The sequence below is a fragment of the Dinoponera quadriceps genome, unplaced genomic scaffold, assembly GCF_001313825.1.
Source record: "Dinoponera quadriceps isolate SergipeBrazil2010 unplaced genomic scaffold, ASM131382v1 scaffold566, whole genome shotgun sequence".
Lineage (NCBI taxonomy): Eukaryota > Metazoa > Arthropoda > Insecta > Hymenoptera > Formicidae > Dinoponera > Dinoponera quadriceps.
The window spans coordinates 5,479,407-5,490,481 of NW_014555972.1; the positions used below are offsets into that span (position 1 = coordinate 5,479,407).

At 43.8% G+C, this 11,075-nt stretch overlaps 4 protein-coding genes across 5 annotated transcripts; 1 reads left to right on the top strand and 3 right to left on the bottom strand.

Moving 5' to 3' along the window:
• Positions 1-296: 296 nt before the first annotated feature.
• Positions 297-2,095, bottom strand: LOC106746414 (syntaxin-8). The gene is made up of 5 exons (XM_014623003.1): positions 1,752-2,095; positions 1,395-1,589; positions 1,017-1,270; positions 834-926; positions 297-739 (listed from the first exon to the last, which is right to left on the bottom strand). Exons 1-5 carry the CDS (start codon positions 1,784-1,786, stop codon positions 579-581), a joined length of 738 nt encoding a protein of 245 aa, XP_014478489.1. The 5' UTR covers positions 1,787-2,095; the 3' UTR covers positions 297-578.
• A 363-nt stretch (positions 2,096-2,458) lies between these two features.
• Positions 2,459-4,137, bottom strand: LOC106746170. Its single transcript, XM_014622423.1, has 4 exons — positions 3,992-4,137; positions 3,020-3,467; positions 2,847-2,914; positions 2,459-2,750 (listed from the first exon to the last, which is right to left on the bottom strand). Exons 1-4 carry the CDS (start codon positions 4,115-4,117, stop codon positions 2,625-2,627), a joined length of 768 nt encoding a protein of 255 aa, XP_014477909.1. The 5' UTR covers positions 4,118-4,137; the 3' UTR covers positions 2,459-2,624.
• On the top strand, positions 3,435-9,277 carry LOC106746394 (RUS1 family protein C16orf58). Of its 2 annotated transcripts, XM_014622970.1 has the most exons (12): positions 4,414-4,501; positions 4,722-5,233; positions 5,456-5,973; positions 6,632-6,784; positions 6,859-7,007; positions 7,515-7,675; positions 7,771-7,963; positions 8,035-8,150; positions 8,240-8,436; positions 8,514-8,773; positions 8,833-9,019; positions 9,095-9,277. In XM_014622970.1, exons 4-12 carry the CDS (start codon positions 6,721-6,723, stop codon positions 9,163-9,165), a joined length of 1,398 nt encoding a protein of 465 aa, XP_014478456.1. In that variant the 5' UTR covers positions 4,414-4,501; positions 4,722-5,233; positions 5,456-5,973; positions 6,632-6,720; the 3' UTR covers positions 9,166-9,277. The 2 variants fall into 2 exon arrangements, with proteins under 2 accessions (XP_014478457.1, XP_014478456.1); XM_014622971.1 differs by lacking the exons at positions 6,859-7,007; positions 7,515-7,675; positions 7,771-7,963; ... (3 more) ...; positions 8,833-9,019; positions 9,095-9,277 and having other exon boundaries at positions 3,435-4,501; positions 6,629-6,723.
• A 1-nt stretch (position 9,278) lies between these two features.
• On the bottom strand, positions 9,279-10,671 carry LOC106746395 (RWD domain-containing protein 4). Its single transcript, XM_014622972.1, has 4 exons — positions 10,435-10,671; positions 9,883-9,992; positions 9,608-9,803; positions 9,279-9,535 (listed from the first exon to the last, which is right to left on the bottom strand). Exons 1-4 carry the CDS (start codon positions 10,537-10,539, stop codon positions 9,368-9,370), a joined length of 579 nt encoding a protein of 192 aa, XP_014478458.1. The 5' UTR covers positions 10,540-10,671; the 3' UTR covers positions 9,279-9,367.
• Positions 10,672-11,075: the final 404 nt, after the last annotated feature.

Consider the following 11,075-nt stretch of genomic DNA (forward strand, 5'->3'; position numbering starts at 1 on the left):
TATAAAATTATATGTAATTATACATAATTTTATATATATATATATGTATAGCGGAAAATATAGTTAGATTCAATTAAGTATTTACGTCGTGGATATTCATAAACACAGGCATTTACTTCAATTATATTCGTATAACATTTTTTAGAGAGATGTGGGACATATATAATTATATATGATTATATATAGGTATATATAGAGACAAAATTCCTACATAATCATGATTTTTCCCGGGACGATTTTGATTTTGGGTGAAATCTTGGAGAATCGGTACACAACTGTGGAAAAATATTCGAGAGTAATGTTACGGAGCAGATATATTAGTGATTTCAACAGACAAGTAGTGTACAATAGCGATATTATTTTTATATACACATCATTTGTACATAACATAAAGCTGACCGAACTGCTTGAACGATTACACGATAAAATCATCATCAACCAACACGTAAGTCATTTAAAAGTACGTTACGCTCTTGTGTATGGTACCGCAAAAAATACTCAAATGCGGCGCATCCGATTCTTGCATTTCAAGTACAGACAATTCCACGGAAATCCACGATCCCGTTGGATTACTTATTTTATACCAGAGCAACGATAACGATAGCGATGAAGAGTAGAATTATCACCACCCAATAACCAAGCGTACGGTCTTTGGAATGAATATTGCGAACCTGTTGAGTCTTGTTGACCAAAGATTCGTCGGTTCTCTCCATGTGATCAGCCAAATCGTCGATTATTTCTACGTTGCGATGGAAAACAGAAAGCGAGTTTAAACAACATGTCGCTCTTAGAGAAATGCACTTTATATCGATACGAAATTTTCCAGTACTCACCGTTTTGGTGATTCACTTCGTTGCTAATAGTCTGTCCAATTTCCTTCTGACGAGCTATCACCTTGCATAGCTCCTCTAAGCCTTTGTCTTGTTCTGTAAGAAATTGCGAGAAGTTGAGCAATGCGACAATTTTACATCGTATAATTGTTCCGATAATTCTTCAGTTAAGAATCAGCATGGTACCTTTCAATATTTGCTCCTGATGGCTCATAAGATCAGTGACAGTCACATGTACGTCCAATGGTTTTTCGTCATCCTCATCGGCAGCCCAAGAAGTCGTGCCACCGTCGGCGAAAGCCGACGAGCCGGATTTTAACAAGCTGGCACGTGACGATGCGTAATCCTTTGTACGCGGGTCGTACAGTTTCTGTAACTGAATGTCCCTGCTTTGTAACTGTTCTACTTGTCTTGTTCTACGCTCAGCTTCCTCGAAGGTTCTGCCATGCGATCAGCTGTCAAGGAATTTACCTTACGTGAAAAATATCATCCTCCGATAGAATTTCTCAGCTAAATGCTAAAGAATCAAGACGCATATGTGTGTGTATAAAGATAAAAGGATACATTGTCCTCGATTTGGAAGCCTCTTCCACTTTGCTCTTCAATTGTTGAACCTCCCGCGTGTATTGCTTCATACGTAACCTTATATTGGCTGATAGACTGGCGTAAACTTTCGAGGTCTTTGGTTCTGAGTCGCGCATGGTCAGCTGCTCCATAATCTCGCGGAACAGCTTCTCGCATGCATCGTACTCGGTAAGCCTGGTAACAAATGTCATTCAATTAGATTTGTAGATGCAAAAGTTGATATAATAATATATCGTTATCACTCGGCTCTTCTCTCGCAGTGTACACAATGACTCTAGCATGTGAATTTGAATGTGTGTACAAGAATATCTATGAAGGATACGCAGAAATATTTACCAGGGATCAATCCCTTCGATGTTGACCAGTGCCATTTTTGCTCGATAATGTAGATAAACTTGTCACTCTAAAGAATACAATGGCACGACAAATTTATGACAATGTTACATGGCGATCGTTTATCGTGGGAAACATTATCTCGTTGATAATTGATGAGCGTGCAGTCGCATGATTTATTTCCGGAGAGCCGCTGTTTATTCAAGCAGCGATAGAACTTTCTCCTTGTTACGATAATACGACACTCTTTCGACGAAACTTTGGTTAAATAATGACCGAGTAGCAGCGAGCGATACAAGTTGACGAGCTAGCCTGTCAAAATAACATCGGAATCACATATTGTTATAACCCCTCTCACTGCCAGTACATTTACCGCGGCGACATCTAACGTAAGAGAGCAGAAACTGAATGCAAAATTTAGCGTGGCGGCTTCGATTTTGAAAGCAGTGTGCATATTCTTTACTGTTACCGTCTTGATTAACGGGATATTTCTTTCAAAGAATTATATATAATTTTATATGATTTGTTTACATACGATTATATATATAGGTATATTAATTATATGATTATATATGAAACATTTTTCCCGGACAGGTAAATTTATTTACGAATTCTTTACACACTATTTTCCACTTGTATTATTTTCAGTTCCTGATCGACTTTTGAAGGTCACGTTTCATTAATTGAGAAAAATTTTTGCCGCAGACTTGCAGAGTCTCGCCCTCGCTCGTCGATACACGGCGCACGTGTACTCTTTCGGGCGTTCTACTGCCCGGGTGACGATGCGGCATGGTCACTCTCTTGTCGTCCATGAAGCAGTAATTCAGTTTATTCATGATCCGCTCGATGAATGAGCCCCTTGGCGCGCCGTTTCCATCACGACGATGACTTCTTCTTAGGCACCACCGTGTTCCTCGCGATTCCGCTGCCCTTTCCGCGCAAACTGGCACGTTCGACGTCTGCACAGACGATTGTACCGTGAAGCCGAGGGGAACTGGCGAATCAGCAACGGGAATCGGAGGAAAACAACGGAAAAGGAGGACCCGCGAAAGAACGTCCACGGTAAATCAACGTTCTTTTTGAAAAATTAATTCGTACAATCGGCGTCATGCATGCTGTACTATTCCTTAGTAGAATTACACAATTTTGAGCCTTAGTCCGGATCTCTGCAATAGGTGTGGTATGCTTTTCGTTCTGAGCATTAAATTGTCAGTTTCAGCAAGAAGCGTTTTCAAACCCACCAGACATCGATTGTACGATCTAGCACTCACTCGCGTTCGAATTATTCCCGTTCTTAGGCGCAATCGACCTCTCGACGATCGCGCGCGGCGTTTTGTCCGTGTTCTTTACTCCTCCCTTAATCGCTCCTTGCTTGGCAGCTCGGCTCACGGTGTTGCTCCTCGTCAGATACGGCGTCGTCGAGTTCATCGCGGAGGTCGAGGCGTTCGGGATGTTTCTCGAGCGCGATTTCGTCGCGACGACGTCGTTCACGGCCCTCGACGAGTCCCAGAAGGCGCTCGTTTCCCTCACGGACGATCTGGCCTTCGGCAAATATGCGATCGAAGGTCGCCTGTCGCTCGGCGACAGTTTGCCGCTGAGATTCAAGCGCGCGGTCGACTTCTGTACCCGTTCGCTCTTCGAGGACGTCGGATCCAGGCTCGATACTACCGGGAACGTGAAGAGGGACGGGAAGCGGATCGACGTGTCGCTGGTTAAGTCCTGGCCCAGGTACACGCACAGGTAGACAGAAAAATATACACCGCATTCTCACGTACTTCGAGTAAACGTTATACTCGTCTCGAGTATTTCGTAAATTGATACATCCGCAAATGTATCATCGAGTTTATCATAAGCATCGAATTTACTCAAAATATATTCTGAATTCTAGTTTAGCATTTCGCACGATCTTTATAATATTCTTGAAAAGAGAATAAGTTCTTCTCATGAGTACATGCACATGATAAGGGCTTTTTTAATCATTTGTAATGAATATATTTGGACTTTTATTCTAGAGTTTTTAAGCCATTATAGACTATATTATTAATATTCTTTGTCGAAGGTAATTATTATTTAAGAGAAGGAGAAGTAAATTGAACTAATCGCTTTTCTTAGCAACGGAATAATATTTCTCTCTGTGTAGAACCAAAAAGTACGATAATGTCAGGACGGTGAGAGAATCACGATCGAAAAGTGAGTTATCATAATCATTTTCTCATCGATGTCATTACAATTCTCCGTTCTACCTGGGGGTGTCCGATGTCTCTGGACGAGCTGCTGGCGACCTGAGGCACCAAATGCCGAAGCTCCGTCTGCAGCTTCTTGATCTCGTCGAGGCGCGCCAAGATATCGTCGAGGTTGTTGTGGTCCATCTCGAAGAATTTCGGCAATGTCTCGCAATTACATCTTGATTGATAATTTTGTCATTAACGTCGGTCTTCTTGACAGTTTAGCCGGCCGTCGTTTCAACAGAGAGAGAGAGAGAGAGACGAACGATCTTCGATGTGAAGATCATTAGTGTATCGACGTCGGTCGATGCGACGTTATTTACAGACGTGACGTTCATCAGCTGTGAGACAACGATGATGGATGCTGCGAATGGACCGTCTCGCGTGTTCGTGCCGCGCCGTGGAAATTGATATCGGCCGTATCGTCGCCGCCGTGGCTGCGTTAAACGACAAGATTTGCCGGCTACGAGAGGAGATTGACGCGTTCAAGAGCGAAAAGGGTGACGATCTTGTGCGCGACTGCTCGAGGTAATCGAAAATTCGTCGCGATGTAACTCGTGCCACCTCTTTGTTCATTATATTCTCCCGATGCGAGAAATCGGGAAATAGAGATTTCGAAATTTTCCCACCGGAAGCTCGTGGCCACCTCTTTGCTTTCCACCGGGATGGTTTGACGGTTAAAGCGAGAGGGATCCATCCGGCTCGGGATTGATACCGCGCGTGTGAAAAGCTTCTTGATATATTCCAGGCCGGCGGAATTTAATGATTCGACGAAAAACGCGGGGAGACGTACGAACGCGCGCTGCGAGCCGCAAAGAAATTTCAAGGGGGACGACGATTCGCCGGCCGGCACTGATTTATCCGCTCGTTTGTCATTCGCGGAACGTGCGCGGGAAGTAAAAGCGGCGTGCCGCGAGGCGGACGTATTTAAAGAGGGTTACGGCGATAAATCAATCGGAAATGAGGAACGGCCGGATAGCTCGCGAACGTCCATTTCGGACGTGGGAGCGAGCGAGAACGTAAGAGACCACGGGGATGATCGCGCCTCCCACGACAACGGTGAAAAATCGCGGAAACCCGGCCGGTGTCGCGACACACTCGCGAGCGACGTGCCGAAAATCAGGAGAAAGAGGATCTCCAGAGGCGTGCAGTACGACGTGCCCGTCAGACGTGAGAGGAGCGCCGGTAGTTTATTTCTCAGCTGTTTCCGGCCGAGAACGCGAGGAAAGGTGGAGAAGGCTAGAGTCTCAGCGGATGAGAGTAAGGATCTTAGCGGAATTGGCCGAATTATCCGTTCAAAACCATGTTTTACATACCTCAAGTCTTTGTCTTCAATTTTTGCCCGATTAGGGTTAAAGTAGAAAAGAAGCAATCTGTGGTTGATGACGAGCCGTTGTATAATAAAAAAATAAAAAAAATTGAAATTACATTTAGGGCGTATGAGACGTTGACTTAAAATTACAAATCCAATTTTCTGTTCAGGCTCGAGCAAGCGATCTTGCGATTCGACGGAGAAAGGGAGGGGACCGACGGGTGATGCAGATTTGAAGCAAGAAAGGTTTGAAGGCGACGGGGAAAACATAAGGAGCGTCGTTGATGGCGACGGAAAGAGGCGAGAAAATGGCGGGTCGGAAGATCGCCATTCAAGTCGCCTCGGAACGCCGCGTAAAGTATCGGTGACGCGCGACAACGATGCGAAAGCGCTTGGAGAGAGGTCGAATCGAAACAGCGTCGTCATCGGTTCTTCGGATAATCAAGAGCAAATCGTCGAAACCACTTTCGGGGATAAGAGGACGAGTAGCGATCGCGAACGTAACGACGGCTCTCACGGCGAACGAAGCGTAAAATTTTCGGATCATAAAGCGGAGAATGCGCGTCGGGGAAACGCGGATTCTGACCGGCGGGAAACCGCAAATGAGGCGAGGAAGAGATTGGATTTCTGCATCGCCGAGCTGAACGGTATAATCCGCGATGCCTGTGTGATATTCGGAAAAAGCCCGGTAAGCGAGAAGTTCTTAGCACGCCGTTTGTAATATTTTGTCAAACGTTACGTTTCTAAATTTGCACTTCTTAATGTTGTATAATACAACGTCGTTGTTAACAATACCTGACCGATACGTTAAAAATAATATTTCTACACTACGACTTTAATATTTCAGACTATTTATTTATTATATTATTATAAACGGTAATCGTTATATTATCGAATATATAACAGTTTAGAAACATTTATGAAATACTTATAAAATACACATAGAATCAATGTTTCGAGAGAGATGGATTTTACAAACATTGACGCGACATTTTATGCATGTTTCTAAACTGTTATTTAATCATATAATAGTCTTAAATGTTAAAATCAAATAATAGATATATAATAGAAATGTGATATTTTTAATATTTATATAATGATTCGTGTTTGTAAAATCAATGTTTTAAACTGATAACTGATTGAGAAGTACATGTAATCTCTAATCGTTTATGATCGCCTCCGCTGCGGCGCGGCGCGTAGAGGGTAAACAAATGATCGTTGTTATTATTTACGTTATTGCGAGTCACCAACATTTTTCTTCACTCATTTATTCGAAATTTAATAAGGAATCGAAATATCTAAACATTATTGTCAAAATTGATTCTACGTTTCTTGCTTACTGGGAGTGTGAGGTGAACCGCTGAGAGTGTAGTGCAGTGCAGCACCGAAATTAGGGGCGACGTAAGCAGAAGTGAGTGAGCGAGAGTCGGTGAATATGCACGTTCTGTTTCGAGAGAGTTACGGCAACGAGAAGGAGACGGTTTACATCAAGTCGGAAGGTAAGGGAGGATCGACGTTCGTTGCTTCCACATACGTTACTCGCACGTAAACTTTCATGACACCTGTTGGCCAGATGGTTCCAGGGTGAAGAAGGTGAAACCCGAAGCGACCGAGTCGCGTTCTCGCTTCGTGTCCCTTTTGAAGGAGATATTCCTCCCACAAGGATACCCGGACAGCGTGCATCCCGATTACACTGCATATCAGATATGGGACACAGTACAGGTTAGTTGAAATCGCCACCGGGTGTGTATTTGACGCGTGTCTGGTGCTTCGCAAAGAAGTCCAACATTTTCTGTAAGTATTCTTGTTAAGGTAAAAGTACCAATACTTGGGTATTCACCTTGGCGTTAAACCTGGCCGTTCTTATTGTTTTGGTTTTAACTACGAACATCCAAATATTTGACTATAACTATACATACATACGTTGGAAGCTGAAATATTTATGTTTAAAGACCAAAATAATGAGAACGTCAGGTTTAGGTACCCCATATGGCTTGTAAACTACTTAATCAGTCTATAAACTTCTCTTTCCCTTACCAGTCCAGTGAAGAGTCAGATAGCCAAGCCTGCGGGAGCAGATTTTGCGCAGTATCTGCCGTAAATTCGTTCAGCAGCTTGTCAGCAGAAATCTGCTGCCAATCTGTACCGCTAACATTTTGCTCATTGAAAAGAGACCATACTTTTTAGACGAGGGATCGTTATGACTAACATTAGATTGATATTTCGCAGGCTTTTGCGAGCACCATAATGGGCACACTCACAACCCACTCTATAATGCAAGGAATAGGAGTCGGGGAGTCCAGTGCTACACCTTTGGCAGCAGCGATAACGTGGATTCTGAAAAGCGGCACCGGCATGATCGGGAGCATAACGTTCGCATGGTGGAACGGGTAAAGCATAGGCGACATGTATATTTCATCTGAGAGTATCTGATGCATCTCTCTCACTCGTGACTCGATATCAAGATTCCGTCTTCACGTTTCAGAACTCAACTGGACGGGCAGTGCAAGAAATGGAGACTGTTTGCGGATATCCTGAATGACGTGGCGATGGGGGTGGAGCTAATCGTTCCGTATTTTTCGTCGTACTCCTTACCGATTCTGTGCACATCGACCATCATGAAGTCCATCGTCGGTGTCGCCGGTGGGGCTACAAGGGCAGCATTGACTCAACACCAGGTGTGTGATTATTGATACGAGCATCCCGTATCGTAATTCGACATTGATTGCTTTTTTTCCTCTCCTGGCAGGCAATACGCAATAACATGGCAGACGTTTCGGCGAAGGACGGCAGCCAAGAGACGTGTGTGAATCTGATCGCCTCGTTCCTCGGAATCTTTGTGCTGTCTTTGTTCCACGACGGGCGGTATGTATCCGTTATCTCTCCCTTTCTTCACCACCTTCCCGTTACGTTGCGAATGTTATCAATAATGATGGAGTATACCGCACATATAGATACTTAATAGAATTATATGTCTTCCTGGTGGCAGTCCATCTCTATGCAAATTATTCGGCGGTCAAAGCGCTATGTTTAGATACGCTGAATGAAGACCGTCTGGCTTTGATAATAAAACACTACATGATGAACGAGCGAATCCCCGAACCGTGGAGGATCAACAAGGAGGAATCGGTGTTTCTACTTGGAAGTCCTTGTAAGATTATCCCATAACCGTTACTTCCTTCTTCGCGCTTCTCGCAAGACACTCTCGCGAACTCTCGTTAATTTCAGCCAGACAGATGTGCGGCTTCGACATAAAAATTGGCGCCTCGTTCGCGAGTGTCCTTGAAAGAAACGTGATCTCCCCCATGGAGGTGGAGTTCTTGTTGAAGTTCTTCGAAGACAGAAATTACTTGGTGGCGATAGACATAGAGACCAGGACTGTATTTGTCGTCCTGAAGAAGGATGCGAATCCTGTCCAAGTGCTGGAGGGATACTTTTACGCTTCCATGTGTGCCCTTTACATCTGTATGGCGAATAAAATATCGCTCGTGAGTAAGAAACGCCCCTCCCCCGCGTAATTCGTTATAATTACTCCGATATCGCGCAGGACTTGCTGCTGTATTCGGAAACGGCCGAGCTATCGTACCCATTGTTGAACACGTACGTCCTCCACAAGAAGTTTGCGAATGCGAGCAACGGTATACAACTGTCGCTGGCTATTCAAAGCGTCTGCGCCACGGATCTGATCGTTTCTAACGAGTACAAAGCGTTCGTTAACAGCCTGCAGACGAACGGTACGGCGAATTGTATCGCATCGATGTTTCAACGGGTATTCAGACACGACTGTGCAACCATTAATGTGATTCCAGGATGGATAACCGAAACAAATTTACTGGCGGTCGGCGCATGGAGATTTCGAACCGGCGAACAACGGAAATAACTGAAAGCGACTGTTTCGTATTAAAATAATGTCCCTCTGTTCCGCGAGGCTGTGATCGGGAGATGATCATAATAATGTAACAGGCAGGAGAAATAAATCTTCCACGCTCGATATACGGAGAAGTGATTTTATTTCCAACATTTATAAAAATATAGCATGCTTTGTATACTGTACAAAAAATGATATATAGGTGAGACTCGAACTAAGACTCTTGCTCCGGTTTAGGGCCGGTCTGTGACAAATGTTTCACTATATCCACCCAGTTCCATCCACGCGGTCTCTCACCCTTACCGTCCGCCTTGTTCCACTGCCTACGTTTCTGTGCCTTGCTCAATTGTTCCTTCTTCGGCTTCTTCGCCGTTTCTTCAACCTTAGAGACAGCATCGTGTCTTGTTCGTAATTATATCGGACGAAGCAAAAGGAAATATGTACGATGACATACCTGCTGACTCTCATCGGCGATCTTGAGTTTACCGGTATAGGAGTTAATATCGGTGACTGAGTCTGGCTGAACGGATATTAAGTCTGCGTAATGTTCTTGGACAGACTGAAATAAGGTATACGTCATGGCGCTACCTAACCACTGCTCAGCCTCTGCCTCTACGAGACTCACCACCTTGTCCTTTACCTCTTGCACACTGTGCATTCCAATTATTTCACCTTTAATCAAAGTAATCGAATTCAAGAATAGTCGGGCCGCTGCTTGGCTGCACTTACATGTGTTTATTATAAAATGTGTCCATATTGATGGCCGGCTTCTCCGTTGGATATGTCGCGCTCCATGAGATCTCCAGGAGAAATGACTTCAGATCGTTATCCTGTCCGTACTGCGTGAGAAAAATCATTGTGTCACGTTGCATAAATATTACGTCATGCAGGATTCGCGGACGAATCCACGAAGGACGCGACGCTAACTCGGAAGCTGGATGTATTCTTTCACACGAATGTGCGCGCGGCGATTAAATTATGTACCTTTCGTGACTGAAATTAACAGGTGTGTGCCATTAATTTCACCGCAAGTTTCGCGTCTTCTGCCGCTGAATAAAGTACGTGCGTATGTAATTTAAGGGCAGAGGGTTGGAGAGAAACTATAAGATGGTGAGGGGAAGGAAGGATAAAGAGAATCTTGGGTACATTGCGATGAGTGGGCAATAGTTTCGAAATAATCGTGAATCACAGACAAGACGAAGTCATGATTAATATTGCACGGAGGTTCCTAATCAAGATCAAATTATTGGAGTAAAGCCAACGTAAAAGCGATTCTCGCACCTTGTACTGAAATGTCGTAGGTGTCAACTGCTTAAAAGCCGGATCGCCATCGTATATCGAGGACAGTACTTCCCTTTCCTCTTCCTGGAGCTCGGCATCGCTCATCTCCTCTCCTTAGACTAGATTTTAAATCGCACTACGCTGCCCAGTATTATCGCTCTCGATCACATGTGAATTTCAGGTTAGAAAATTAATACGGGCGCTCCCAAGTTCTTCGTTGAAGATAGTGGCGGCTCGTAGCGGAGACTTCGGAATTAAAACAACGTCACGAAACCTTCGTCAATCGACAGTTATCGGTCGGTAAGTCGAGACTCAAACCCTTCCAGCGAGCGAGTACTCATTTGACACCGTTAGATGGCGCTACGCGGTCCGTTGCTGCCAAGTATTGTTTTTTTTTCTAGGTCGGATAGGCTTAGACCATGTGCATTTTTGTACGCCATTTACTTTCAATAAAAAAAAAAAAAATTTTTTTCATTGCATGTGATAGGCCTGATGCCTTGTATTTAATGATATAATATTAGCAATAATATAACTTTATTGTGCGCTATTTCATATATTTAATTTTATATATTAAAAAAATATAAAAATACTTAATTTTATATATCGAAGAAAAGTTCATTTTTAATATTCCGCATTATTAA

Excerpts from the sequence above, each read along its gene's own strand:
- LOC106746414 (XM_014623003.1), bottom strand. The coding sequence starts at position 1,786 with ATGGCACTGGTCAACATCGAAGGGATTGATCCCTG. Across the intron at positions 1,590-1,751 it reads ATCGAAGGGATTGATCCCTG|GCTTACCGAGTACGATGCAT; the intron begins GTAAATATTTCT and ends ATTTGTTACCAG. Across the intron at positions 1,271-1,394 it reads GCTTCCAAATCGAGGACAAT|AACCTTCGAGGAAGCTGAGC; the intron begins GTATCCTTTTAT and ends ATCGCATGGCAG.
- LOC106746170 (XM_014622423.1), bottom strand. The coding sequence starts at position 4,117 with ATGGACCACAACAACCTCGACGATATCTTGGCGCGCCTCGACGAGATC. Across the intron at positions 3,468-3,991 it reads GAGACATCGGACACCCCCAG|GACTTAACCAGCGACACGTC; the intron begins GTAGAACGGAGA and ends TACCTGGGCCAG. Across the intron at positions 2,915-3,019 it reads CGGGAATAATTCGAACGCGA|AGATCCGGACTAAGGCTCAA; the intron begins GTGAGTGCTAGA and ends CACCTATTGCAG.
- LOC106746394 (XM_014622970.1), top strand. The coding sequence starts at position 6,721 with ATGCACGTTCTGTTTCGAGAGAGTTACGGCAACGAGAAGGAGACGGTT. Across the intron at positions 8,151-8,239 it reads TCTTTGTTCCACGACGGGCG|ATACTTAATAGAATTATATG; the intron begins GTATGTATCCGT and ends CCGCACATATAG. Across the intron at positions 9,020-9,094 it reads TAACAGCCTGCAGACGAACG|GATGGATAACCGAAACAAAT; the intron begins GTACGGCGAATT and ends ATGTGATTCCAG.
- LOC106746395 (XM_014622972.1), bottom strand. The coding sequence starts at position 10,539 with ATGAGCGATGCCGAGCTCCAGGAAGAGGAAAGGGAAGTACTGTCCTCG. Across the intron at positions 9,993-10,434 it reads CTACGACATTTCAGTACAAG|TACGGACAGGATAACGATCT; the intron begins GTGCGAGAATCG and ends TTTCTCACGCAG. Across the intron at positions 9,804-9,882 it reads ACATTTTATAATAAACACAT|TGTGCAAGAGGTAAAGGACA; the intron begins GTAAGTGCAGCC and ends TGGAATGCACAG.